General features: G+C 43.4%; 1 protein-coding gene and 1 long non-coding RNA gene across 4 annotated transcripts in view; one reads left to right on the top strand and one right to left on the bottom strand.

Moving 5' to 3' along the window:
* The window catches only part of LOC142827913 (uncharacterized), a 67,960-nt gene extending 53,074 nt beyond the window's left edge, over positions 1 to 14,886 (top strand). Inside the window, exon 3 of the long non-coding RNA XR_012902716.1 lies at positions 14,770 to 14,886. This is a non-coding gene — a long non-coding RNA (uncharacterized LOC142827913). The remainder of the gene's footprint in view (positions 1 to 14,769) is intronic.
* SASH1 (SAM and SH3 domain containing 1) overlaps positions 1 to 26,387 on the bottom strand; it is an 843,335-nt gene that overhangs the window by 251,676 nt on the left and 565,272 nt on the right. The window contains exon 1 of one of the 3 annotated variants that reach the window (XM_075924390.1): positions 20,109 to 20,257. The exons of the other annotated variants lie outside the window; for them this stretch is intronic. Coding sequence (XP_075780505.1) covers positions 20,109 to 20,111 — 3 coding nt within the window. The 5' untranslated portion in view covers positions 20,112 to 20,257. Of the gene's footprint in view, positions 1 to 20,108; positions 20,258 to 26,387 lie in introns of those variants that run through there. 3 annotated transcript variants of the gene reach the window in all.

Below are 26,387 nucleotides of genomic sequence, written 5' to 3'. Positions count from 1 at the left end.
ATTGTCCTCTTCTTCAGCCCTCTGGACAATCCTCAGAAAATAATATACATGGGCACCAGGTTTGTATAGTTGTTCGTGGTGCCAAGAACAAGCCCAAGTACAGTTGTTTTCTCCATGGGATGGACCAGGGCAACCACTCCGTCCCCATGCTTTGGGCAGCCTGGTGCCTGCAGTAGCAAGTAGCCTGGCCCCAGCTCACCCCAGTGACTCCTAGGGTATGTCTACACTACCCCGCTAGTTCGAACTAGCGGGGTAATGTAGGCATACCGCACTTGCTAATGAAGCCCGGGATTTGAATTTCCCGGGCTTCATTAGCATAAGCGGGGAGCCGCCATTTTTAAATCCCCGCTGCTTCGAACCCCGTGTAGCGCGGCTACACGGGGCTCGAACTAGGTAGTTCGGACTAGGGTGCCTATTCCGAACTACCGGTACACCTCGTTTCACGAGGAGTAACGGTAGTTCGGAATAGGCACCCTAGTCCGAACTACCTAGTTCGAGCCCCGTGTAGCCGCGCTACACGGGGTTCGAAGCAGCGGGGATTTAAAAATGGCGGCTCCCCGCTTATGCTAATGAAGCCCGGGAAATTCAAATCCCGGGCTTCATTAGCAAGTGCGGTATGCCTACATTACCCCGCTAGTTCGAACTAGCGGGGTAGTGTAGACATACCCCCAGTGTCTTCTAGGGAGGAGAAATAAATCAGACAGAAGTAAGGTGAGGGTAGGAGTGGAATGAAGTGGGGTAGCCTGGGGCCAGATCACTCACTACTGCTGGTGCCAGGCCCCATGCTAATCTCCAGGCTGCTCTGGACCCCATATCCCCACAAAGAGCGGGACAAGGGGCAGTTGCCTCGGTCTACCCTATGGAGCTGAATATATAAAGCCCAAACATTGGTGGGGCTGGGCCCACATTCCTGAATACTGATGGAGTACAGGCAATACAGACCCATAGAACTCGCCACCTATGATAATATAATCTGAGGATGCATTTATTCTGTCTTCAGAGTGTCTCCATAGTGGGTGTAGGCATGACTTGAGGGAGCTCCTTTAGCACAACTCCACATTGCTCTGTTTTGCCTTGGAGCCAGGAAACGGAACTGCAGAGGGAAAGAGCAGCCATGAAGGCGCAGATGACCCTGGAGGTCCATCAGGTACATTGGTGAGCCTTGCAGCCTTTTGACAGGAATAGAAAGGGGGATCTCTATGTTGCATAAAAAAGCCTCCACCTGAGCTCACTAGATTTATATACATGGATTTTCTAAAGCTACACCAAACTGTAAGGTCTAAGGTTTTAAACTGCAACTTATTGTGATCCTTGTCAATCTTTGTAATCTGTGTAACTCTCAAATTTACTGTAAACTGCAACTTTGTAATCTTTGCAACATGCAGCCACCTTGCTTGTAACTTTCCTTAAGCTGCATTCTCCCCTGAGTTAATGGAGAGAGTGTGTGTGTGTTTGAAGAAGGCTTGGAACAATGGACCACATGGCAATGAGTCATCACAGTCTGGGCATGCTCTCTGCTGGATAAAGGGAAGTCTGGGCATGCTCCCTGATGACAAGGTGAATGAGTCACAGGAGCCATTCAGACACTATATAAAGAGAAGGACCACATGTGAGACTCTCTTTTTCCTTCCCCTGCTCCTGAGAAGCTCCTCTCCAGTGTCTCTCCTGACCAGCTTCCCCAGCCATGATGAGCAGACAGACCAGACCCTCCAGGATCCACATGCCTTGTCTCCTTCTGCAACCTATATGTCTGTGTAAGTGTGTGATTGCCTGAGGGCAGGAATGAATGGTTGTGAATGAGTGAATGAATGGAGGGGTGTGTGCTTGCTTGTTTGTCTGTATGTGTGTGAGAGAGAGAGTTCTATCTTCTTTAGCTTAGACCTTTGGTGGCTGCTTTCTCCTCTTTAGTTTTACCTAGTGGAAATAAACCCATACTAGTGTAACCCTGGGTGGTCTCCAGTGAGAATATTTTTGGGGTAACACTCTACAAAGGCACAATCCCAGAAACTTTCTCCTGAAAGTTCTATTATTGGACAGAATGTTCTGGGCCAACAATGTCATGAAGGGACACAACACTTCTCATGTATAGATCTCAAAGCACTTTACAAATGCTGAACACTTATCCCCATTTTACAGAGGGGAAACAGAGGTTAAGGTTAAGGGCACTTTGAATAGCTGCTTGTGTACCACTGGTACACAAACTAATTTTGGTATATTTTCTTCTTGCTACCTTGTGGTCTTGGTGTAAATAAAGGGGTAGGCTAAATTGTTAATAAAGGTACAATTATACACAAAAACATCAACAACAAGACAAATGAAGCTTTTCATTGGGCTTGAAATAAAAAACAAAGAAATCATCTTAGGCATGGTGATTGAGAGTTTTGCCAGAGAAAACAGTGTTTCAGTTTATATATATAAATAAAATATATAAAAAATGTTTAAAAAATGACTGAAATTCACAAATAAACAATAACAGATTATGCCAAAGGAAATTTGTAGAAAGTTAATACATTGGGAGTGGGTGGGGGGGCGGGGGAGGAGGTTTGTATTGCCAGTATTTTTTGAAATTAGCATGCATAGCTCAGTGTACAAGTACAGCTGTTTTGCTCTCTGTTTCTATCAATCATGCATAATAGGAAACATAGGACCTTATAGGAGACAACAGAGCCAATTTCTCCAGCCATAGCCATGGGCCAAAGGATCTTGGCTAGTCCATGAGAAGAGTGCCTTCAGTGGCACTAGGTACTCCCGAACTCCACCAGAGGTCTCTATTCTGTCAATACAGCCCACTAAGTGACACTAACTACACAGCAAAACAGTTCCTTGACTGAAGGTGTTTACAAGATAGATGTCTACAACTTCTGTAGGAGTATTGTGTATGCATCTTACAGATGTATTATAAAAGATCTGAAGAAAAAAGTTCTGGGATGAGAAATGGTTAAGTGTGTCTGAATTAAAGGAACATCACTAACAATGAGTAAAGTTCTATCTTTTTTTTAAAAAAGTATATTAGAAATTGCAAGTCCCTCCTCCATTTGTTTCTAAGGTTGATTTCAACTCAAACAGGGGAAAATTCAAATACATGCAGGCCAGCTATGATCACTCTGCTGGAAAAATAAGATGAGGCACTAAAAGAAGCTATTTTGCTTTGAGCAATTTCTTTTACCCTGTTTGCTGTAAAAATCCATTTTTCAAATGACTTTCATTTTATCATTTGACCAAATGAAAGATGATCCTGAGAATCAATTGCCCATTTGTTCCTTCAGAGATCTCACCATATGACATAAATTATGTGCTTTCAAGACCTAAAAGGAGAAAGAGGTTCCATTCTAAAATGTAATTTACATCCTGGGCACTCACTTGTAGTCTGAAAAATGAATATCAAGTAGCTTAAATGTTTAGAAAATAATTTCAAATTTGAGACAAAAGCATTTATAAAATATTTTTTATTTCTTCTTTTAATAATGCTACTCCATTAACTAGAAGAAAAATGTATCTTGTTCTGTACAACATATGCAATCATATGTTAAAACCAAATTAGATCCAACCTTTTAAGGATAATTTTTCAAATGTTGGCAGTTCTAACTCTCACCAATTTAATAGGCACCACGTGGCTAAAAGTTTGTGCAACAATGTGAAGATTTAACCCCATTTCAGACTCTACTTGCTGTATCCATGTCTAGGGAAGAAATGTTCCCAGATATAAAATTGTATAATTCCACAAGAAAGATGCATCTGTTTTTTGCTGCACTTAGACTTCCACATTTTAAAAGCCAAATCTTCTGCTTCATTTGTTATTAATAATAGTCATTTAGCAGTGTTCATTGCTACTGATAACACACAATAGGAAAAAAATCTCAGGCTTGTAAAGAGTAAATCCAATAAACCTGAGGATGACAACATAGCCTGCTGTTTTGACTGGTTTGAACACAACTATTTTAATCAAAAATTTAAAAAGACCAAGGAAAACCTGTTGATCGGCATTCGCTGACAATACAAAGTATAGCAGAAATTCCTGTGCATCTGTCATGAACCTGACAGCCCAGTTATTAAGATTTTTAATTAAATCAGTTATTGAAATTCCACTTGCTCAATGCATCATTTCAGTATGTCTCTCTCTGCAGGACTAGACCTGTATGTATGTGCAAGAGAGCAGCTAGTTCTTGCTTACTTGGGCGGGGCAACATTTTCCCTCTAAGTTCATAGAACAGATTTAGGCAAACCACACCTGTTGTATATGCAATTTGACTAGCTCACAATAAGTGGTGGCTTTTGAAGAGCAACTGCACCAACTAGAGGTAGAATTGTTATTCAACATGACAGCAACTTAACACTAAAGATTGTCTACCAACCTAAAACTGCTGGGTTTAACTTGCAGGTGTTTTGGATTTAGTATACTTGGTTGCACAATCAATTTTAATTTATAAATGGAAGAAAACAGTTTGTGTATATACACACATGCCCCTCCATAGGCAGCCTTACATCACATTGTGCCTGAGGGACATTACAGCTGGGCCACACAGTTAGTGTTCAATTTACTGGAGTGCTGTAGATTTACATCCTAGCTTGCCAAGTGGAAAGTGCTTGTGTAGATATGCCCCTCTCCCCCAGTGTTTGTAGGACTTGGCCTCCTTGTTGGAAGTAAGAGCAGACATCTCAGAGAATAAATCTGCATATTAAGGAACTGCAACGTCCCCAGAAGGGAGAAAAATTTAATCAAACTGGATATCAACATTAGAACACAAGTGGCCACTCTATTTTCCCCACTCTTGGTTTTAATTCTGGAAGAAATAAAAACCTAAGTAGAGAGGAGAAGAAAGATTGGAATTATCCTTTTATGTACCCAGGAGTGTGTGTTATTCATTCCATCCAGGAATTACAGAATGATGATCCATCCTACAACAAAAAGAGTGACAGCAGTTGCATTATATGCTTCTATTTTTGTTAGTTTACAGTACTGGCAAAATTAAAATAAAAAGTCCACCAGAAAAGCCTCAATCCCTTTTTTTAGTCTGAATCTTTCAGGTTCTTAACCCAAGGATGATTCCCTCTCTCCCCTAGGAGGCCTGCACCTTTTTATTCAGCTAAAGAAAACAGACCCAGATTTTTATTTTGACTTGAATGGAAAGATGAAAGATTTTTTTTTATTATTATTATTTACTATCATAGTTTCTGTAGATCTTTGTAGCTCTCTGAAATTCAGCAGCACAATGGTCTGGAATCATGCCTTTGACATACTAAGTGAAAACAATTGTGAGAAAACTGAAAAAGTGTAGCAACAAAGAACAGCAGAAGTCAGGAGGCACAAGTCAAAGAAAAAAAGCTTTGTTTTTTAGCTGTGATTTTAAATGAGAGCAGATGCTCCAGAGGCAAAGACATTCCTTTGAGGGCCCAAAAGACAACCAGATCTTTAGTAGAAGGCTTTGCATATTTGTATAACACCTGCTTCTCTTCCTACCTCTAGTGAATGAGCTGATAAGGTAAGTATCTTCACCTATCTCCCTCATAATGAAGAGCGTTAGGTGTCTACTTCCATCCCCATCTTGTCAGGTTTCCTCCACCCATAGCTTCACAAAAATAATTAACTTACAAAGTTTCTTCTAGTCTCACATGAGACACTGTTCCCCAAAACATCTGAAGTGTGTTTTTCACTCTCTCCTGCCTCTGGGCCAATCCCTAGAACACTCCTGCACTAGGACTTTGAGAGGGTCTTCAGAGGCTACCTCCTACAGCTGGTTCCTTAATTCCTGTGCTGGAAATATTTTCCCTGGCTGAACCTGAGGTTTGAAAGAAAGATTCTTAATGCTGATTCAGACCTTTCATCTTTCAGAGGGGTTCTACATAGCCAATTTAGTAAAAAGAATGAATGAAAGTAGTTCATGCTGTGACAGTACAAAGTGGTACACACCACATTGTTTTCTATTCTCAGAAAAATCTTCCCATTAAGGGAGTAATATCATGGAAGGAATGAGATAATTTGTACTATGAAGTGCAACTTAAAAAATTGTTTGGGAAGATGCTAAAACTACAGCCAGTGCTCAAAATCCATATGCATAATGTATTAATGTGTGGTGTAAAGTCCCAAACCTGCAAATCCTTCACCATAAGTCTTCTAAGGTCATTGCTCAGGAACAGTAACTGATGACTGTCACTCCATAGCTCAAGAGTGTGGAACATTCTTTGTGCTTCCAAGTGTTTGCCTCACAAACACACCTCACAATGGAGCTCCAGGATAAGAGGTGGGCCATTCTTTGCTCCTTGGAGTCTTATCGAATATGTGAAAGCCAGTAGTTTCAAAGAGGGGAACAACAGATAGGGTGTGTCTTGGCTACAGTGGACTTTTGTTGACAAAACTATACCTGCGTTTACACTGCCGCTGAGTTCTGTTGACAGAACATCGACAGAATTCAGCAGTTTTGTCGATGGCTAAAAACCTCATTCTATGAAGAGAATTCTGTCGACAGAAGGCATTATTGCATCTACAATGTCCTTTGCGACTACACTGTCATGTTGACCAAGCGGCTTGCTTTGTCGACAGAACTGGATGTAGTCTAGATGCTCTTTGTCAACAGAAGCTTTGTCGACAGTATCTGTCGACAAAACTTCTGTCGACAAAAGCCTGTAGTCGAGACGTACCCGTACTGATGTAGGAGACTGGAGCTAGATGAGGCACCCCTAGCTTAGAATCATAGGGTTGGAAGAGACCTCAGGAGGTCATTGAGTCCAAACCCCTGCTAAAGGCAGGACCAATCCCAACTAAATCGTCCCTGCCAGGGCTTTGTCAAGCCAGGACGGAAAAACCTCTAGGGATGGAGATTCCACCACCTCCTTAGGTAACCCATTTCAGTACTTCACCACCCTCCTAGTGAAATAGTTTTCCCTAATATCCAATCTAGACCTCCACCACCTGCAACTTGAGACCACTGCTCCTTGTTCTATCATCTGTCACCACTGAGAACAGCCCCTCTCCATCTTCTTGGGGACCCTCCTTTCATGTAGTTGAAGGCTGCTATCAAAACTCACCTCACTCTTCTCTTCTGTAGACTAAGATAATTCTGCTGATAGGAAGACTGTTCTATACACTCCCCAGCCAGACACTAGGAGTTCCTTCCACTCCTATTTCAGGGTTTCTAACCTGTTGAGCCTCCATTTTACCAACCAGTGAAAAGGCAGGAGAGATTGCTCCTCAAAGCCCAGAAAGAGGAAGGAGTGCAAACTTTCCTTTTGCATTTATCAGTGGAGGGCCAGACTCATCCCTCAATTCTCCTTTATGCCTTGCCGAACACCTCTACCTCGATGAGCAGATATCTAGTCACAGGCCTGTGTGAGATTATTAGTTTAGAACTAGCTCCTTCAGTGTGTTGATCAAAATTTCCATTTCAGTGCCCCCAATGTGCTTATCTGATGTCATGGCAAAGGCCTTGGGAGTTCTATGATTCAAAACTGCTGGTTTGCTGGCCTAATTTCCAGGGGCAGATTTAAAGAAGTCTCTGGCTCAGCAGCTCTAGTTTACTGGGCCTGAAGTCAAGGCACAGGCTTTTGTATCTCTGTTGTGCTGGGAGCCTAGCCAGGTAGAGGAAAAACCTGCGCAGGAGCCTGTAACTTGTTGTGTTGAAGCAAAATGTGTAGACTTTGTGAAATTCCTTTACAGGCTCAGCATGTTTGGCTGATGTCCAGACACAGGATGCTGTGAAGTCAGAAGCTCAGCAGTTTGAGCACACTGGGTTGCTATCAGTGATGGCTACCGCCTCAGCACCACTAATTTGCTGGGTTATTGTGAAAACTTGAGTCTGAGCAGATTGTCACAGTATCTCTATGTTGGTGGGCAGATGCAATATCAGGAGAAAACCCAGTTGAGAGGGTAACTGGCTGGCTAATTGGGTTGAAATTAAGTCTTGAAGTTTCGATTGGGGAACAAATTGTTTGGACTGTTAAGACTTTTCTGTTATTTCCTTTATTTTGTTTTAAAGATATAGCCACAGTCCCTATTGATACCTTCTTAAAAAAATGCCAGTCATCTGAAGAAGTGGGTTACGCCCACAAAAGCTCATGATACCATCTACATGTTTTGTTAGTCTTTAAGGTGATACTAGACATTTTGCTGTTTTTAAAGTTTTTCCTGTTACAGACTAACTCGGCTACCCCTCTGAAGCTTTTGATACCTTCTTAGGGTACGTCTACACTACAAAGTTAGTTCGAACTAAGTTAGTTCGAATTAGTTAATTCGAACTAAGCTAATTCGAACTAACGCGTCTAGAACTAAAAACTAGTTCGAATTAGCGATTTGCTAATTCGAACTAGCAAGTCCACATTGAGTGGACTCTGAACAGGGCTTAAGGATGGCCAGAAGCAGTGCCGGCAGGGCATACGAGGAGGACTTAGAGCATGGAGATGCTGTCTCAGGCTAGCCGCGGGCTGCGCTTAAAGGGTCCCGACCCCCACCCCGGACACACAGTTCTAAGGGGTGCCCCGCTTGCAAAGAAGTTCTGGCTTGAAGTGCCCGGAGTACCCACACTGGGCACATCACACCACTCGGCCATCAGCTCGGCTGCACTTGCCGCAGGCTGCCATCTGGGGAGAGGGGGCAATCGGGGGGCTGCAGGAGAGCTTCCACCCCCAGAAGCCCGCAGAGCCAGCCCAGTCCTCCCCATCGGGGGCTCGTACCCCAGTTCTCCCTCACCTCCTTCCACTTACCCCTCCCTAGCCCCCCTTCTTATTGATGTACAAAATAAAGATAACGTTTCTTCCAACATTGACTCTATCTTTATTGAACAAAACTGGGGGAGACTGGGAAAAGGAGGTGGGAGAGGGGAAGAGAAAGGCTGGGAGAGGGGAGGGCAACTAACATGATCAGGGGTTGGGAACAGGTCCCAGATGAAGAAAGGCTACAGAGACTGGGACTGTTCAGCTTAGAAAAGAGGAGACGGAGGGGGGACAGGATAGAGGTCTCTAAAAGCAGGGGTTGGGTGGAGAGGGTGCATTCAGAAAAGTTCTTCCTGAGTTCCCATAAAGAAGAACTAGAGGACACCAAAGGAAAGGAATGGGTAGCAGGCTTCAAACTAGTAAGAGAAAGTTGTTGTTGACAAAGCAAATAGTTAACCTGTGGAACTCCTTGCTGCAGGAGGCTGTGAAGGCTACAACTAGAACAGAGTTTAAAGGGAAGTGAGATCAAGTCATGGAGGTTGGGTCCATGGAGTAGTCTTAGCCAGGGGGTAGGAGTGGTGTCCCTGCCCAAAGTTTGTGGAAGGCTGGAGAGGGATGGCACGAGACAAATGGCTTGGTCACTGTCTTCGGTCCATCCCCTCCAGGGTCCCTAGGGTTGGCCGCTGTCGGCAGACAGGCTACTGGGCTAGATGGACCTTTGGTCTGACCCAGGACGGCCATTGTAAGCTCAGGGCTCAGGGTCGGGGGTCTCAGTGGACCTCCTTGATTTTCATGCACACCTGCTCTTGGGTGGCCAGGCTGGCAGCTCTCCTGCCCTAGACGGCCACTTTCCTGTGCCTAGTGCGGAGATCGTGGATGAGGTCCACGATGTCCGCACTAGCCCAGGAAGGTGCCTGCCTCTTGCGGTCCAGGGCAAGCTCCCGGGAGCCGCCAGCCTGGTCCCGGGAAGAGGGGATGGGCTGGGGGATATCGGGTGGGTGGCTCTGTGCCGTGCCAGGTGCAGGGTCTGCTGGCTGGGTGCTGGCAGGCTTGCACCTGGCATGGGCAACGTAGCCAGCCCGTGCCCCTTTAAGGAGTCCGGGGCCGGGAGGGGGGCATAGAGTTTCCCTGGTGTTGGCCAGAGTGGCCACCAGGGAAAGCTGGGGAGGGCTAGCCTCCCACTAGTTCGAATTAAGGGGCTACACACCCCTTAATTCGAACTAGCTAGTTCGAACTAGGCTTAATCCTCGTAAAATGAGGTTTACCTAGTTCGAACTAAGCGCTCCGCTAGTTCGATTCAAATTCGAACTAGCGGAGCGCTAGTGTAGCGCCTATTAAAGTTAGTTCGAACTAACGTCCGTTAGTTCGAACTAACTTTGTAGTGTAGACATACCCTTAGGTATCTTGCCAGAGTGCCTTTCCCCTGTGTGTGGTGTTGCCTGGCACACTGCCTTATAAGCAAAGACTGTTTCCAAGAGCAAATTCCCTTCTCACATCTTCTCTCTGTGAGTCTGCTCTCAGCTCATATATGGGCTTGGAAGCAGGATGCTAATGCCATCAGATCACATCAGGCCTACAGAGCAATTTTGCTCACTAAGTATTTTAGTGACTATGATTGTTATGAGGAGACATCTCTGAGGCAGCACTATCTCTCAGCAATACCCTGAGGGTTTTTTAATATTTTATGTATCATATATGTTTGTAGAATTATTCTTAGATGGGTGACCACACAGTCAACTAGAAAGAACAAAAGGGGCAAACCAGGATCTGTTAATTCCTCACATTTGGTGTGCATGACTAGAGAACAGTTTTTTCTTCTAATTGTAATATATGGAATTCTTCCTTTTCCATTCACCCTAGAGAGAGGATGAGGAACGTACCCAAGAGGATGCACTTATGCTTTCCAGCTGGTCAGCAATTGTCAAAACAGTTTTGAAGTGGGTGGGTGGTTTTGCTTGGAGCTGAGTAGAAGCTTTCAAATTTGCACATGGAAGTCTCAATCCTTCAAGGTGCTGCGTGCCCTCCATGCAGTGCCAACTGAAGGCAAAGGGATTTGTGCAAAATTGGCACTGGCAGACATTGCTCAATACTTTGCCAGATCAAGTCCGAAGACAAAGGTGGAAGTAGCTCGCTATTTCTTCTCCACTGGCTCTGTGAATACAAACCTTGATTCTCCCCTCAACCTCTGGGACACTGTAGAATTTTCTTCCTCCCACAGGAAAATTGTTTTGGTCCAGGAGTTTTGTAATGGTGTGTGTGTATGTGGTGTGTTGTGTTGTGTGTGTGTTTAACACCTATCAAGATTTAGCATCTTCATTTCTCTGAGCTGGGGATTGCCATCTCACCCACCTCCCTTCTGTAACAGACAGCGAGCTTATCTCATCTCTACAGAAAATCTTTACACTTCACCACTTCAACTGGAGGGAGATGTGACCACTTTATATTGTTTGCTCTCTCTCTGTAGATGGTAACACATGCTTGTGTACTTGCCTGTTTTCGTGGGTGTTTTCTTGAAGCGTATCCCAATGGCCTTACTACACTGAAGAGATCATGAGCAACAGTAGCATGCCCAACTACCCGCTATGATTTGGCTGATAGCACAGATACTGAAGAGCTTGACCGATAAAGACCAACCAGGGATCTCTCTTATTTCAATATACTTAAGTTACTGCATTGATCCTGCCAGGCAGGCTAAGCAGAGTTCTCAACTTAAAGAAATTACATTAGCAGATTGTGATTGTGTTGCTAGCTTGTTTTCCAGTGAATGAAATACTTGAGCAGACAATAGAGACTAAAGGGCATTTTTCTGAGCCCTAGAGACAGCAGGTAATGAAGTCAGAAAGCTATCAGATATTGCCTGAACACAGCAACATACCAGACCAATCAATGCTTCATACAGTCATAATTAGAGGCTACTCGTAATTACAAAAAGAAGTATTCTAGCATTTCAATGAAAGATAGAAACACTTTCCTGCAAGATTTGGTTGTTCTGAATCAAATAAAAAATAAAAAACCTCTCCAGGCAATATGGCTTACATTTTCATTGTAAAAACCTCAATATTAAAGTTTGCCACCCAACTTATCATTGACGATTTCTACATACTGAACGATGTCTTGTACAACAGCAAAATCAATCTTTCGATTAGTAGCCTAACATTGAAGATTGCTGTAACAATGTAGCTGCCTCCCAAGACCTCCAGCGTGCCTGGGGTAGCTCTGTAGTGCCCTGTCTCGCTTCTTTCTTTTTCAGGGCTCCTTAATAAAGTCTACACAGTCATGCTGGAGATCTATATTGGCACTCCAGCCAAATAAACACCAATAATTGTAACTGCTTCCAGGGTTAACAAAAGTCCATCTATAAAAGTCCCAACATAAAAAAGATTGTTCTGCCCTCTTCAGCCCACCACTTGGACTCTTGTTTGGAGTCCCTTTCTGGGCTACCTTTGAGTCTTTCCCTCTGCTCTAGTATAGGGCATGAAGCTCCCAAAGTGGTGCCCCTGGATTACCCTTTCCACACAAGCCTATATGCCAGCTCCTCCATCAAAAATCTTCCAATTACTCTGTTTTTCTAAAAGACTCAGGTGTCCATTAAAACATCAGCTTACCCACGCCCTCCTACCCCAGCCATGCCCCCTCAGTAAGAAAATCCACATATTGATCTGAGGAAGTGGGTCTGGCCCATGAAAGCTCATCACCTATTAAACCATCTTGTTAGTCTTTAAAGTGCTACATAGTTCTGTCTTTTGTTTCAGCTAGACTAGACTAACACGGCTGCATCTCTTTCACTTTAAAAGAGGCAGTCACGCTGTGACAACTGCTTTATCATGCAGATATTTTAGCAGTTTTGCACAAACATGTATAGAGACACCTGGCTCAGCTTTCACTTGCAAAGATCAACCAATGCCTAAGCGGAATTCTTGACTCGCTTGTAGAATTCCAAGCAAATAGATTCAAAACAAGTCAATCTAAAGAAAACATTAGGATTACTGGACAGTATATGAAAATATGACCAAGTACTGAAAATTAATAATTTTGGGCTCTTCTAATGCAGTGCTAGGATTGTGCCTATCCTTAACATGGCCTTAAATCCCCTTATGGTCATGTTCGATTTATGCATAGCTGCTGACTCCTCACAAGTAAGTAGATGAAGGGCAGAAAGTTCCTGGCCTCTTGCCTTCCCTTTAATTTATTCCTTGCACTGGCCAGCACAGCAAGGTGGATTCAGCCACAAAGTAAAGCACACCCTTTCAAAATAATAATAAATGCAAGAGGGTTACCCAGAAAGGAATTCAGAGAGTCAGAGTTTGAGGCCCGAAGGGAACATGAAGTCATTTGACTGAATTCTTGTATAATACAGGGCAAAAGAATTTAACCCAGTTTCTTTTATACAGGGCCCAGTAACTTGGGTGTGGCTAAAGCATATCTTGCTGAAAGATATCCAGTCTTGATTTGATGACATCAAGAGATGAATAACCCACCCTTATTTTTGATAGTTTTTTCCAATAATTACCCTCAGTGTTAAAAAAAAATTGTGCCTAAATCTGAATTTGTCTGGTTTTATCCAGCCAGCAATGGTTCTTGTTATCGCTCTCTGCTAAACAGTCCTTTAATATCTGGTATTTTCTCTCTGGTGTCTATACACACTAATCAAATCATCTTATGATCTTTTGTTTGAGAAAAAGATCTTCAGACTTAAAGAGATCATTAAGGCTAAGTAGCTATTAAAGCCTGGTTGTAAGGATTTTTCCACCCTTAAAATTATTATGTGGCTCTTCTATGCACCTTCAATTTTCCATCATCCTTTTTAAAATCTGTCTATCACAACTGGATTCAGTACTTTCATATCAGGGTGTGTCTAGACTGCAGGGTTTTTTCGAAAAAACTTCCCCTGCATCTAGACTGCTGCCGCGTTCTTTCAAAAGTAAATCGAAAGAATGTGGCTGTTTTTTCGACCACGGAAAACCTTGTTTTACAAGGAATAATGCCTTTTTTTTTTGAAAGTGCTCTTTCGAAAAAAGGTGCTATGTAATGCAAACTGTGCTTTTTCGAAAGAGATCATCTAGACTGCCTGGATGCTCTCTTTCGAAAAAGTGGCTTGATTTTTCAAAAGTACCAGCTGTAGTCTAGATGCTGTTTTTTGAAAGAGGCTTTTTCAAAAGTATCTTTTGAAAGAGGCTTGCAGTCTAGACATAGCCTCAATGTCTATATATTCCAGTATTCAATCATTTATGCATCTCTCCATACTCAGGGCTGTGGCAAAATACCACAATCACAATATTTATAGAAATAATTCAATTTAACATTCCCCTTTTAAGCTCCCATTATTTGAGCAGGTTACATTACAACATCAGTTTCTATATGTCAGCAGACACCATCTATGTTACAAGGCATAACTTGCTGAGTAATCACCGCCTTGCTCTCAAAGGCCGTTTCCACTGCAAGAAGTGTAGTGCCAGGAAGATGCCATGTTCACAATATGCCTTCTGAATGAGGTAAAATTTAACACTGCAAACAACCACCAGGAATTAGTGTGTGAAGCATGGATAAGCCCAAACAAATGCCATTGTTTCACAAGTAACTGAAAATAAGCAAGATTTTACTTATAACAACAGTTCCTATAGAGGAAAAATATATGTAACCTAGAGACACTGAGACCACTGATAAGGGAGAGTGAAGTGTGTTTTACAGCCTTAACTGAGAGTGAATTTGTTTTTAGCTCATGCAGTAGAGGCACATGGCATTAGCCGCTATGGTCGCAGGTTCAGTCCCTCCTGCTAATAACCAGGGTCCATCAGCTTTACATAAGCACATGCCCATATATATTATGGGATATTGGGTACAGGGTGTCTGGAGAGGCCTGCCATGCTCCTGACCCCAGGGTGGGACACCCTCCCTCCACAAGCCACCTCAAGGAGGAGGCTGGGGACATCGACACACACACGTGCTCAGCAGTTCTGCTCGTGGCACACGGGCATGCCCACAGTCTCTGGGACATCTGGGCTCACTGGCCAGAGTGCACATGGCCTGCGACAGATGAGAACTGTCGCTCTTGGCTTGCAGAAGGGGGCTGGGCTTCAGGCACTATGTCCCCTGGGATGACTAACCATCTCTCTTTGTTCTCCACAGCCGGACCAGCTGCGACAGGAGGGTAGTCAACGACACCCAGGACAGCGTCCCGGACCCAAGGCTTCCGCAGGCGCATCCATCCCATGGACGAATACCAGAGGCAGCACCTAGCGGCACTCTGGGACTTGCACCACACCATCCAGGGCTGGATGTGTGAGAACCTGCAGCTATGTCGTGAGAGCTGGTGGGAGCTGCTTGCACAGGGCCGTTCCCTGTGAGCTGATGTGCACTCCCTTGTGCAGAGCATGATGCCTCCTCCCTGTGCTACATCTCCTGCTGTCGCTCCTCTTCCCTCTCTCTCCCCCCTCCTGCTTCTCCCTCCACACCCCCCATGGACGCTGAGGCCCCTGCACCCATGGTGGTGGGATCCACAGAGCCAGGCGCCACTCTCAGCCCCAGCCCTGAGCCTCCCCCCACTTTCAGCTCCTTCCTCCAAGGTTTTCAACACCCCCCTTCTTCCACCCTCTCTCCTCCCCTCTTCCAGGTTCTTTCCCAATCTTTCCCCAGTTTCTTTGACCCCACAGTTATGTAATATACAGAGTGTTTAGTTTTTCAACAAAAAAAAGTGTCTTTATTTTTTCATCAGGAAAGCGGGGAACAGGGAAAAGGGAGGGGTAAGTGGAGGGACAGCAGTGAGGGGTGAAGCAGAAGCCCCCAGTGAGGCAGACCAGGGGAGAGTGTCACTGGTCCTCCGGGGAGAAACTTTCCCTCAGGGCCTCCCGGACGTGCAAGAGACCCGATGGGCCTGCTGGATGGCAGCCATTCGCAGCTCCTCGTAGGCCCTACATAAGTGGTCAGCTTCTACCCCTCACCCTGGAAGGAAGGCTTTCCCCCTTTGTTTGCACAGGCTGTGCAGAACACAACACAGAGCCACCACATGTGGGACGTTGTGCTCCCTGAGGTTCAGGAGGGTGGATAGGGATGTGGGTCTTGTTGATAACCCCTCTGCAATTAGGGAAGCCCAAGGCACCAAATCCGGTGATGGTGGTGTCCACATCTGCCAGGCGGATAACTCTATGCAGCAGGATGCTATTAATGGCCCTGATCACCTGCAGAAGGAGACAAACAAACCGAGAATCACAGGGGTGCCAGTGTGCCTGTGAGTCCCGCCCTTCCTAGTCCCCCTCCCTCCCACTCACCAGAAGCAACCCCTTGCAGTCACCCCCATCCCTGGCAGGGCCTTGTGAGGGCAGGACAGAACAAACCCTCCCGGGGAGGGGGCTTGCACCACTCCCTCCCCCATTCTCCCTATCCCTAGGGAAGCCCATTTCATCCTTAACCCCCGTCCTGGGACTACAGCCTGAGAATGCCATACCTGCATGACCAGGGCCCCGATGGTCGATCTCCCCACGCCAAATGGGTTCCCCAAGGAGCGGTAATTATCCAGTGTAGAGAGCTTCCAGAGGGAGATGGCGACACTTCTGAAGAGGGATAGCAGGCCTCATGTGTGTGTGTTCTGTCACCTCAGGGCAGAGGTGAGCTGCTCACAGAGCTTGAGGAAGGTTTCCATTCTAAAGTTCTGAAGCCATTGTTGGTCTCCCCAGCGCTCCAGAACTATGTGGTCCCACCTGTCTGCACTGGTGTCCAGATGCAACGGGGCCCAGCATCTAGGCTAGGGTGGGCGGCCTCCAACTGCTAGAGCTGCTCCCCCACATATCCAAGGAGGATCTGCCACAAGGGCTGGGGGTTAAGTTCCTGCAGAGCCTGGGAGGTAACCTGCAGAAACTGCTGCATGACTTTCAGCCTGAAGACTTTCTGGAGACAGCTCCGGCTCCATAGTGGAGAGTGCTGTGGTGTCCTGAACCAGGGCAACCAAAGCAAGAAGAAAAAATGTTTTGCTGTCCCTCAGAAAGATAGGCAAGCAAGCAGGGAAACCTGAGAAACGGCTGTCCAGGGGAGTCCATTTAAGCACGAGCCTCAGATAGCCTCAAGCAGCAGCCATGCAAAGCAACTACTAACCTGATGCCTTGTCTGAATTGGTTCTGGGTGACCTTAAATGCAATTCAGTGTCCAATCAGTGTGGGCACACTAATTCAAGATAGCGAAGTGCTATTTCAAGATGCATTTTGTGTGTAGATGTGCTATTTCAAAATAAGCTAGTCTGAAAAAATCTCTTCTGGAATAGCTTATTCTGAAATAACACTGCTATGTAGACATAGCCTCAGAGACTAACAAATTGTATATATATCATGAGCTTTTGTGGTCAAAACTCACTTCCTCAGATGAGAGTCTCTCATATATATGTGGGTTGGAAGCCGTTGATCCACAAAAAAATCAGTTGGGAACTGCACACAAGTGAGAAGCAACCAAACCCTCACTAATATGGCCCTCAGGGGGAAGAGGGGGGAATGGCGGAAGTCCCAAACCTCAGGAACTGGATCCAAGTAAGCTGGGGCCTTAGGTTCCCCATCCCACTTTAAGGTGCTACAGGACTACTCTTTTATTTAGCTTAAAAAAGAGAAGGTTTATAGGTATATGCACATAGAAGTATACTATAGTATACAGAAGTACACATGGGGAACAAATATTTGAAGAGCCCATTATCAATCTAGCAGAAAAAGATGTAATGTCATCCAATGGCTGGAAGTTGAAGACACAGAAGTTCATACTAGAAATACAGTGTACATTTTTAACAATGAGGATAATTAACAGCTGGAACAATCAGACAAAGATTGCACTAGATTCCCATGACTGGCCGTTTCTCAATTGAGGTTAGACATTTTTCTAAAAGATGGGCTTTTGGAATTATTTTGGGGAAGTTCTATGGCCTATGTTATACAGGCAGGCAGTCTAGATGACTAAAATGGTCCTTATAGCCTTGGAATCTGCACGATGAATGCCTTAAAGTCACACTGTCCTATAAACCAACAGCCTATGGACCCACAAAGATACAGCTTGTGTCTGCCCCAGAAAAGTACCAGAATCTTATTTTCAATTTAGGTACAAACCAATTAGGCTGCAGACAGTTCATCTGTCTCTCTTCTGGGCCCACGGGCTCTCTAGGCTCCTAGAAGAGCTTGCATACTCAATGGGACACTTAACTTTATAGTCCTTTGATGTTTGTTTATAGTACTGGTATAAAAGTAATTACAAAGATTTAAAAAGTAAAACTGGGCATTTGTCTATTAGGTTTTACTAAAAATAACCACATAAAACAATTTTATAATTTTTAGAACAAGTCATCTGAGGCCTTGCCTACACAGAGCATGAACTAAAATAACTGAAGTGGTTTTAGGTCACACAATTTGGTGACATTTTGGTGCAAGTAGGCAGACTCAAGTCCACAAACCGAGCCTCATTGACTAAGTTCTGCTGCGCATGGGCACAGAAGCTCAGCTGCAAGAATCACATTGCAGGATCAGTGCCTCTGTGCACACTAGGTAATTGATTTCACCTGTGACCCTGCTGTCATGAGTTAATATTTTATGAACAACTGATGAAGAACAAAATGAATGAAATCTCTCATTTCATAGACTTACTAGAGCTTATAATGAAAAATTAAACTCAGTAAAATTCATTTGTTCTGAACATTTAACTTGGTTTATGTGACTCTGTACTTACTGCTTTGGGAGTGCAAAAAAGGTAACTCCCAAGATTATTTTGAAAAGAAATGAAAGCAATGAATTCCTTTCTGACAGAGACTGAGAGAACTGCTGGGCCCCCGGGGCAAGCTACTTCATGCTCCTGGAAGGGGTGGAGCCTCCACTGGAAGGGGTGGGGCTGGGGCAGTCAGCCTGCAGCAGCACCTGGACCATGCTACACCCCCTCCCAGCCCTCAGTGCTGTCCAGAGTGCACCACCAGGGGCTCCAATGGCAATGGAAGGACCAGAAGCTCCAACTGCTTCTGCTCTGACTGCAGCTGGAAACCCCAGGCCCTTCTGAATCTCGGGGCTGCAGGGCAGTTGCCCCCTTTATCATTTTCTTTGGCAGGTCTGCTTCCCAACTCAATTTGTGCTTGTGTGTGGTTTATTCCTCTTCTTCCAACAGTAATGTAATGCTCTCCACATACAGAAGGAAATGGGTAGAATGTCATTACAAAGTAAATGTGACCTCTAATAATACTTTGGAATTTATCTAAGGATCTAACAGAAGTGACTCATAACAGTTGATGGGGGAGCAGAGGGAACATACTTTCAACCAAATCCCTGCATATAAATTTTAAAAAAAAAGTCCTGGAAAAAGTCTGGGGGAACCCTCCCCACATCATGTCCGGGTCTGAAAGCATTTTACAAACACTGATGAAAAAGCATCACAGCTGCCCTGAGGGGCGGATAAAAATTACACAACCCCCAAGTTTACAGATAAGGAAGCTAATAGATGCTATTATGGTATCTTACTCCATGAACAAGGTACTAAATGAATGTGGCAGAATTTGGTCCCATGGGGCTTGCCCAGGCTCATATAACAAGTCTATGGCAGAAGAAGGAAAGGAACCAGATTTCCTGATTACAGGACTCTCACTTTAACCAGTAGGTATCACTGTCTCTAAGAAAAAGAGATCCTTTAGTCGATACCTCTTTTGATCTGTTCAAGTGAGTGAAGACAAATGCCCAAATTACCATCAGCTATCAGAGAAAAGAGAAGGCTTACTTGCCCTTATCCTGTAGGCAGAGCATGTCATTACCCTTCTGTTCATATCATAAGTGCATGTTACTATTTCTACACTTTTCAATCCCTCTAGCATATAAAGACAAGAAAATCAGATTTTTTTTTGTTTAAGAAACATTGCATCTGTAGCTGAAACTGATCTCTCTCATTGACTGAGGTAACAATTGTATTTCATGACAAAAAAAAAGAGGAAATGGCAACTCCAGCTACATACGAAACACGTAGAATGCTGTGGAAGCAGTTTTCAGAAAAAGCAATCTTATTCTTAATCATTTAGTAAGATTTTCCTCCATCTGTAACCAAATTAGCTTTTCCTTGCAGATTGGAAATAAGCCAATAATAAAAATTCCTTAAAATGAAAGATAACAGAACCAGAAAGGTTTGGGGGAATCTAGCTCATACTTATATTTAAAAAGCAGATGTGTAGCTTTAAAAAAAAAAATCTATTTGACCAAAGCACATTCTGTTTTAGAAGTCCCAACAGATCTATTTAGTCTTTCTTGACATCTTAAGAATTTACATTCAGTTTTTTCATGACACAAGAGTAGTTATCACTGACAGTGTCTTGTAAACTACATAGCCAACACATCCTGTTTTCTGCTTTAGGATAACATATAAGCCTGTAATCTTAATACCAACCAATACTTTAATCTTAAAATTTTGAATACCACTGGATAAAGAGCACACTAGAGTAACCTTTCATTCACCAATTGTTCTTTATTTTAACTCACCATGACTTGATTCCAAAACTCAGCGTTGTTTGCTACACAGGAAAGAGAAATTTCTTGCTTGTCAAATGTATCACTCCAACTACTTAAGTGAATGTAGGAAAGACGACATTGTATTGCCACAAGAGCATTTTAAAACACAGAATTGTGTTCTTCTGATGCAAGAAGGCTCTGTACATGCGAGTTCACAAGTAAGCAGGGGAGTGGCATATTACTTATGATTCAAAAGCTAAGTATGTCTCACTCTATTGAATGCTTGCACAGTATGCAATACTGCAACTCAAGAAATACATATTCCCTAAGAATACTGCCATAAACCTTCAGCTCATGTTACATGTGTAATACTGAAACACCTCAAAAATGATGTGGCAAGTACAACCTTTTGGGGTTTCACATTTAGCCAAGAGAAAGCAAGCTTGAGTCATAGGTTTGTAATGATAAGTCTCTGATATGCAAGTTTAAGGTGTATGAAGTTACATAATACATAAAGGCTGTGTCTAGACTGGCAAGTTTTTCCACAAAAGCAGCTGCTTTTACGGAAAAACTTGCCAGCTGTCTACACTTGCCACTGGAATTTCCGCAAGAACACTGACTTCTTACTGTCTGAAATCAGTGCTTCTTGCGGAAATACTATGGTGCTCCCGTTTGGGCAAAAGTCATTTTGCGCAAAGCTTTTGCGCAAAAGGGCCAGTGTAGACAGCTCAGATTTGTTTTGTGCAAAAAAGCCCCAATCGCGAAAATGGCGATCGGGGCTTTTTTGCGCAAAAGCGCATTTAGATTGACACGGACGCTTTTCCACAAAAAGTGCTTTTGCAGAAAAGCGTCCGTGCCAATCTAGACGCTCTTTTCCGCAAATGCTTTTAACGGAAAACTTTTCCGTTAAAAGCATTTGCGGAAAATCATGCCAGTCTAGACGTAGCCAAACAGAACAAAGTGCTAGTTTATGTGTGGTACCTATAACTAAGAATGTAACTTGAAGCCTATAATCTGCATGTAAAAATAAGTAAACTCAGCTACTATAGATTCTCAGATGTATGTAGCAACTATTCCGACAGAAAAAAAAAATACAGAAACTTCAGCCTGCTTGCAATTTAAACTGAGCTGTGTATTAAGGAAAAAGAAAAATGAAATTGGAGTATTATGGAGAAATGAAGGAATTCAGACTGAGGTGTTTCTCAAGGAAATATTTGCCCCTTAATGTGCATTTACAACTCCCTTCAACTCTAATAGGAATTATAGCTATGCACAGAGAACAAACTGTACCCTGAAGAGTTTAGCAAAAAACTTATTTATGCAGGATAAAAAAGGAGACATTACAATCTAATGATCAGCTGTTAGCAGGGAGAACCCAGTGGAATATCGGTAATTTTTTGAGTTTGTACATATTCTTTTAAGTTTTCACTCAGTTGCCCGTATACTTACACCAAAGAAAAAAATGTACAAGTCAGCAGACTAGAAATACCACTTAAAGGCCATAAATATTCTTCAGACCTTTATGTATCCATGAAACTTTTCTCTAAGGGGACTGGACAAGTTTTTCCCCCCTGAAAGTTATTTATTACCACTATGCAAACTGCATCTCTTGATATCACATGACTAGAGCCCTACCAAATTCAATTAATCAATTTCATGGTCATACAATTTTAACAGTTGAAAATGTCATGATTTCAGCTATTTAAATCTGAAATTTCATGGTGGTGTAATTTCAGGGGTCCTGACTCAAAAAAAAGAGTTGTGAGGGGGTGGCAGTGAGGTTACTGTGGGGGGGTTATGGTACTGCTACCCTTCTGTGCTACTGCTGGTGGTGGCAATGCCTTCAGAGCTGGGCAGCTGGAGAGCAATGGCTGCTGGCTAGGAACCCAGCTCTGAAGGCAGAAGCACCAGCAGCACAGAAGGAGGGATGACATGGTATGATATTTTCTTTTTTCTTATTACAGGCTTATTTCTATACTGTTGTTGGCAGGGCAGTGCCTTCAGAGCTGGGCACTTGGCCAACAACCAGCGCTCACCAACCACCTAGTTTTGAAAACAGCAGAGAAGAAAGAGTGGCATCACTGTAACCCCTCCTCTCCTAATAACTTTGTGATCCCCCTTTTAATGTCATGGGCTGTGACGTGTTTCATGGCTATGAATTTGGTAGGGCTCTAACTCATAATAGGCCATGACCATCTCACATTTTGCTTATGCAAAGTTCACAGCATGTAAAGTGAGAAATCAAGAGTTCAGTCAATCCCGACTCATTATCTTTACAACTTCAACCTTTACTGTTAAAGTTGTTTTAATTTGCAAGAAGAAAACCAGTTACTTAATGCCCCCCGACTCCTTTACTGTGCTTGTAAGAATACAAAAAAAAAAAAAAAAGATGGGCCAAGGAACAATGTAGACTGCAAAGATACCTTCAAAGAGCAAACGGAGGACATTGTGGGAAACATCAGCTGCTCAAAATAAATTATGTGAATGCACATTTTTCAGAAACATCATTGTTACAGTTTTCTCCAAATTCTGTAATGCACTAGTAGAATCATAGCATCTCTATTCAAATAGGAAGGGGTCATTCAAGAAAACAACGTGTTAGTCATTATGAGATTACTTCACTAACAGATCAGTTGAGCAAGTAGCAGGTGTGTTTCCTGGATCCCATTGCCTTACACAGTGGAGAAAGCAAGCACTTAATACCTGCTAATCGCACTGCATGGAATGGTAGAAAGTGACCCCACACTAAAACACCGAGGAAAGCTGCTAATCAGTGCCTCCTCAACACCCGAGGGAGAACCTCAGTGACAGAGCCATGCCCCATGCAGAAAATGTCTAAAATAAGATATTTTGTGGGAGTGTGGGGCTGGTTCTAGGAGATGGGGAAGAGAGTAGAAGCCAAAACCTCAGAGTGAACCTACAGTATTCATTCTGGTGCCTGTCAACAGCCTAATACTCACCAGGTCACACTGGATTCACACAGGCCTAAACAAGCCATGATGGCTTGTTGATTATTGATGAATTAGCAGGCTGAAGATTTAAAAACAAACAAAAGGAAGTACTTTTTCCACTCAAAAACTTGTAGAAATCCTTGCTGGGAAAGCTATGAAGGAAAAAAAAAATCTATAACTGAGTTCAAAAAAGAATTAGATTAGTTTATGGAAGATAATAGCCATCGATGTACCTATCCAAGATGATCTACGATGCAACCCCATGCTTTGGATGCCTCCAAACCTCCAAGTACCAGAGACTGAGACTGGATTACAGTGGATGGATTATTCACTAATTGCCCTGTTCTGTTCATTCCCTCTGAAGCATCTGGCCCAGGATCAGAAGACAGGATAACAGGCTAGATGTAAACCATTTGTCTGACACCATACAGATGTTATGGTCCTGTTTTTGTTACTTCTTCACAATCAGCAATGTTATCACAGCTCTGGGAATAAAAGTTTGTAAGTAATCCTGGACGTCCTCTATTGGTTGGCCTATGCTTCAGTGTCATTAATCAATCAGCAGTTATATTACCATTCCCATCCTCAGCCACATGCAGTTGGGATTTAGCAAACAATTTACATGAATAATCCAGAGGGCATTCCCCACTAGGCTGGAGGGCTGAGCAACTAGACTGCACCCCTTTAAACATTTAAGCCACTCCATGTACAAGCAGAAAATAAAGGACACTACCTGCATAAACATTAACAAAACCTAATGAACAGAAATTTGAGTTAGGAGATTTTCCTAAGGAATGTCATAATCTGACATTTAATTGAACAATTTATCCAAATTTAGATGGGGATTCCACAACCTCCCTGGGCAATTTATTCCAGTGTTTGACTACCCTGACAGTTAGGAACTTTTTCCTATTGTCCAACCTAAACCTCTCTTACTGCAGTTTAAGCCCATTGCTTCTTGTCCTATCTAGAACATCATTCTTGTTCTATCCTCAGAGGCCAAGATGAACAATTTTTCTCCCTCCTCCTTATGACACCCTTTTAGATACCTGAAAACCGCTATCATGTCCCCCCCTTAATTGACTACAAGTCTCCTCACATTTTGTAAGACACATACATCTGTGTCCCTTTGCAAGGGATTCTCAACCCTTTGATCCTTCCAATTACAGCTAAGGCATCTTCAGCACTTTATTTACTGCTGAGAATTGTGTAAATTTAGTCCAAAAGTTTAAAATATGGCCTTCAATTCAGTTCCACAGTCAGATATCAGATCTCCAGTATTCCTAAAGAAAGTCTGACCTTATCTTGTCTAGATTATTTAATTTGATGGGACAACTTGATTTCAAGATTGTCTTAACTTTGGCAACTGTGTAAACGTTCATGTAACTGGGCTTTGTACATAGTGATGATTCCACCATGGCTAGGCTTACCATGAAGAAACAGACATAGCCAAATATGTGAGAACTCAGCAGCAACTGTCCAATCAGCAAACTCATATGGTGAATCATATGGGCTAGAATATGGCAGGCAGTAGCATCAGTAGGATTTACAGACCCATCATCTTGTCAATTAATTATTGGACACTAACAAAAATTCACCAAGAGAGTAGGTTGCAAGGCATGAGGCAGAAGAGAGATGCACAAATGAAGCTGTCTTTAAAAAGTCTCTTATTGCCTAACATTAGTTTTGCAGAGGTGCCAGGCTTTTCTATCAGGATTATAATAAACATTCATCAAAAGATTTCTCTCTGTTTCCTTATCAGGAGGTTAAAAAAATCAGAATAGTCTGAAGTTCAATTACATTTTTAGCAGTAAGCTCTAATAAGGTGAATAGTAACTCATCTTTATGCACCATTCTGAAGTACTTATTTATTGATTCCTCCCTGAACAAAATGGTTGGAATATTTTCTCATTTATAGGGTTACTTTCTGACTGCAGAAATGCAAGCATCTTTGCTGCATCCCTCCTTCCTCAACGTCCTGCCACACCCCTTCTGAGTCCTCCCCCCCACATTGCCCCTTTCGCCATTACTTGCCTTCCCCCACCCTTGCTTACTTTCACTAGGCTGGGTGTATGGGGGGGGGCAAGCTCTGGGTGAGGCCGGGGTGAAGGCAGGGCCTCATTATGACTTTCGTGGGTCCCTCCCACCATAATATCAATATCAATATCAAACATTATTTTTGATATAACTTTAAATACTTCAACATTTTTTTTCTGTTTTAGGCAAAATTTAATAGATTTTCGTGGGCCTTAAAAGTTTCATTGTTTTCTGATGTGAGAAAAAAATTAAAACATTTTCTTCAACCCTAAAAGTTCATTTTTTTCTTCTGATTTTAAAAGAAATTAAAACATTTCCATGGGCCCCTAAAAGTATCGTGCCTAGGCACTGTGCCTAATGGATAAGTCGGCCGTGGGTGAAGGGTTTGTGGTGCAGGAGGAGGCTCTATCTAGGCTGGAGCTAAGAGCTCTAGAACGTGGGAGGGGCTCTGGACTGGGGTATGGGCTCCAAGATAACACTAAAAATGAAGGCTTCAGAGTGTGGGAACGGGCTCCAGGCTGGGCCCAAAGAGTCTGGAGTGCATGATAGAGCTCTGGGTAAGGGCAGGGTTTGTGATGTGAGAAGGGGCTGGGAGTTTCGGTGCTGCTTACCTTAGGTGGTTCCCAGAAGCAGCCGACATGTCTCTCAGGTATAGGGCCAGCAAGGACTTGGGGCTCCACATGCTGCCCTCATCTGCAGGCACCACCTCCCACTAACTGGGCTTCTCTGCACCTACCTTGGAGGGACACGCCAGCTGCTTCCAGAAGCCATGTGAGCCAGCTGCTGCAGCAAAACAGACTTTTAGCAGCTGAGTCAATGTGTCAGGCACTACAGTTGAAAACCAAATGCCTAGTAACTCTGATAATCTAACAGTGCTTTGGCTTGCATCCAGCTTAGGTAGGTTGACAGGTAATGACAGTCAATGGCATTTAAGTTCCTAAGATGCCTACATCAGTTAGGATTACAATGCCAAGTGGCACAATACCCAAATACATTTACAAATCTAGGCCTTTGCACTCACTTCCATAGGGGCAGTATTTTACCCCGTCTCATTTATTCTGAGGCTGCCACTCTCATCCTTAAATAAAACTCAAAGACATATATCTAGGATCTGGCATAAGTAGTCTGGTTTGATTTGCTTCAGTAGCATTCTGCCACTTGCAAGCTAAGAAGCACAGTTTAGGTAGAGTGTAATTATTTGGATTAACAGCATCAATAATCTGTATGTTCCCAACTCACACACACATTATGCATGGAATTTGCAAAGCATTTTCTGTGGAACATCACCAGGGCAGAATGTTGCCTCTCTGTATGATGCAGG

This window comes from Pelodiscus sinensis, chromosome 3 (assembly GCF_049634645.1).
Source record: "Pelodiscus sinensis isolate JC-2024 chromosome 3, ASM4963464v1, whole genome shotgun sequence".
NCBI classification, from domain to species: domain Eukaryota; kingdom Metazoa; phylum Chordata; order Testudines; family Trionychidae; genus Pelodiscus; species Pelodiscus sinensis.
Note: the sequence above shows the minus strand (reverse complement) of the source record. Positions and strands in the feature narration are given on the sequence as shown.